The sequence below is a fragment of the Poecilia latipinna genome, unplaced genomic scaffold, assembly GCF_001443285.1.
Source record: "Poecilia latipinna isolate Pla-1442-1.1 unplaced genomic scaffold, P_latipinna-1.0 Scaffold3182, whole genome shotgun sequence".
NCBI lineage: Eukaryota > Metazoa > Chordata > Actinopteri > Cyprinodontiformes > Poeciliidae > Poecilia > Poecilia latipinna.
The window spans coordinates 55,384-57,379 of NW_015115798.1; the positions used below are offsets into that span (position 1 = coordinate 55,384).

The 1,996-nt window shown below is 50.1% G+C and overlaps 1 protein-coding gene across 1 annotated transcript in view; it reads left to right on the forward strand.

The window, feature by feature from the left end:
* The window catches only part of LOC106940328 (echinoderm microtubule-associated protein-like 6), a 38,891-nt gene extending 37,593 nt beyond the window's left edge, over window positions 1-1,298 (forward strand). Inside the window, exon 29 of the mRNA XM_015023048.1 lies at window positions 237-1,298. Coding sequence (XP_014878534.1) covers window positions 237-367 — 131 coding nt within the window. The 3' untranslated portion in view covers window positions 368-1,298. The remainder of the gene's footprint in view (window positions 1-236) is intronic.
* Window positions 1,299-1,996: the final 698 nt, after the last annotated feature.

The following is a 1,996-nucleotide window of genomic DNA, read 5'->3' on the forward strand; positions in this document are numbered from 1 at the left end:
TTCCTCTGATTCCTCTGGTTCCCCTGTCTGGTTCCCCTGTCTGGTTCCTCTGTCTGGTTCCTCTGGTTCCTCTGTCTGGTTCCTCTGGTTCCCCTGTCTGGTTCCCCTGTCTGGTTCCCCTGTCTGGTTCCTCTGGTTCCTCTGGTTCCTCTGTCTGGTTCCAGGCAAACTCAGAGATGACTCCACCAGTTCAGCCTCCTGCTTCCTGGTTTCTGATGTCATTTCCTGTGCTGCAGGTTACGACAGTGACGTTGCCAGAGAGAAGACGGTGGATTACGTGACGAAGATGTTTGCAGTGAGCATCAGAGAGATGAGAGGAACCAAACCTCACCAGCAACTGAAGGAGCTTTCAGCTGAGGAGAGGTAGGAGCCGTAAACATGGCCGCTCTGATTCATGGACAGTCTGAATCCTCCAGACGGTACGGCTTTGATTCAGAGCTCATGAAAACCGCTGATGACTTTACTGCCCAGGAGGAGATGACTGGTTCCTCTGACTCAGCAGGAAAACAGTCCATAAAGTGACAATCTGGCCGGATTCCAGACACAAATGAGAGAAATTCATTAATTACTCATTTAAACTGTCCAATAGAGGAATGTTTACCTTCCTGTGAGTCTAAAACCAGGCTCCCCCTGGTGTCTAAAGATGGTACTGCACCGCCAGATGGCTGGAGAGAGTCTGACCTTTAAACTGCAGCGTTTGAGTTTTAGTCCCTTTCTTCAGTTTTCCTGAAGCCTGAACTGAACTGGAGCTAAACTTCAGCTGCTCCTCTTCCTGTTCCTGCTGAGTTGGATCCATGGGAATCAACACATCTCTGTTTATATCCTCTGCATGATCTGTGACTGTTTTCTCCTTAAACTCTGAAAGCTGCCTTCAGTTCATCATCGGTTCCTTAAAGGTCAAATCCATCCTCTGACCTTCCTCATATATTTTTCACAAATATATTTCAAAAAGGGAAAAAATCTCCCTTTTCCCTTTTTTTCTACAATAAAAGTGATAAAATATTTTCCTGCTCATTTCAGTCTTGATAGTTTTATCCACCAGTCTGAGCCTCTAAGCTTCTTCATTTTCTCCTCAGGATTTATCTTCTGCTCCTTTGCTGCTTGTTTCTTTCTCTCCCTGTTTGGTTAGTTTTTCTCTTCCACCACTGAAACCAGATTCTCCTTAAAAGACTAAAAGCTTCTAGTTTACGGTGCAGAAGAACAATACGATATCAGTCCAACCACTTAAATACCATTGAGAGGCTTCATGTTTCACAAAAGCATGAAGTGCCTGTGTGTGTGTGTGTGTGTGTGTGTGTGTGTGNGTGATAATTGGTCAGGTTGTGTCCAGGTGAGTGTTTGTTGCAATTGGTCAGGTTGTGTCCAGGTGAGTGTTTGTGATAATTGGTCAGGTTGTGTCCAGGTGAGTGTTTGTGATAATTGGTCAGGTTGTGTCCAGGTGAGTGTTTGTGATAATTGGTCAGGTTGTGTCCAGACGAGTGTTTTGGGTGTACAGGGTCACATGGAGGGGGAGGTCTGGGGTCTGGCCGCCCATCCGCTGCTTCCTGTCTGCGTCACTGTCAGCGACGACAAAACGCTCCGACTGTGGGAGACGTCGGCCAACCACCGCATGGTGGCGGTCCGCAAGCTGAAGAGAGGTCAGAACCAGAACCAGAGGTTCTTTTGGTTCCAGGCTGTTTCTGGACCAGAACCACGCTGTGGGTCCAACCTGCTGTGGTTCTGCCGCAGGCGGCCACTGCTGCTCCTTCTCCCCTGAGGGCAAAGCGCTGGCGGTGGGGCTGAGCGACGGCGCCGTCCTGGTGGTGAACGCCGACACGCTGGAGGATCTGCTGAGCTTCCACCACCGCCGAGACGCCATCTCTGACGTCCGCTTCAGCCCAGGTACCGACCCGCTTCCTGGTACCGACCCAGACAGGGTTCCAAGTACCGACCCAGACCCGGTTCCTGGTACCGACCCAGACAGGGTTCCAGGTACCGACCCAGACCCGGTTCCTGG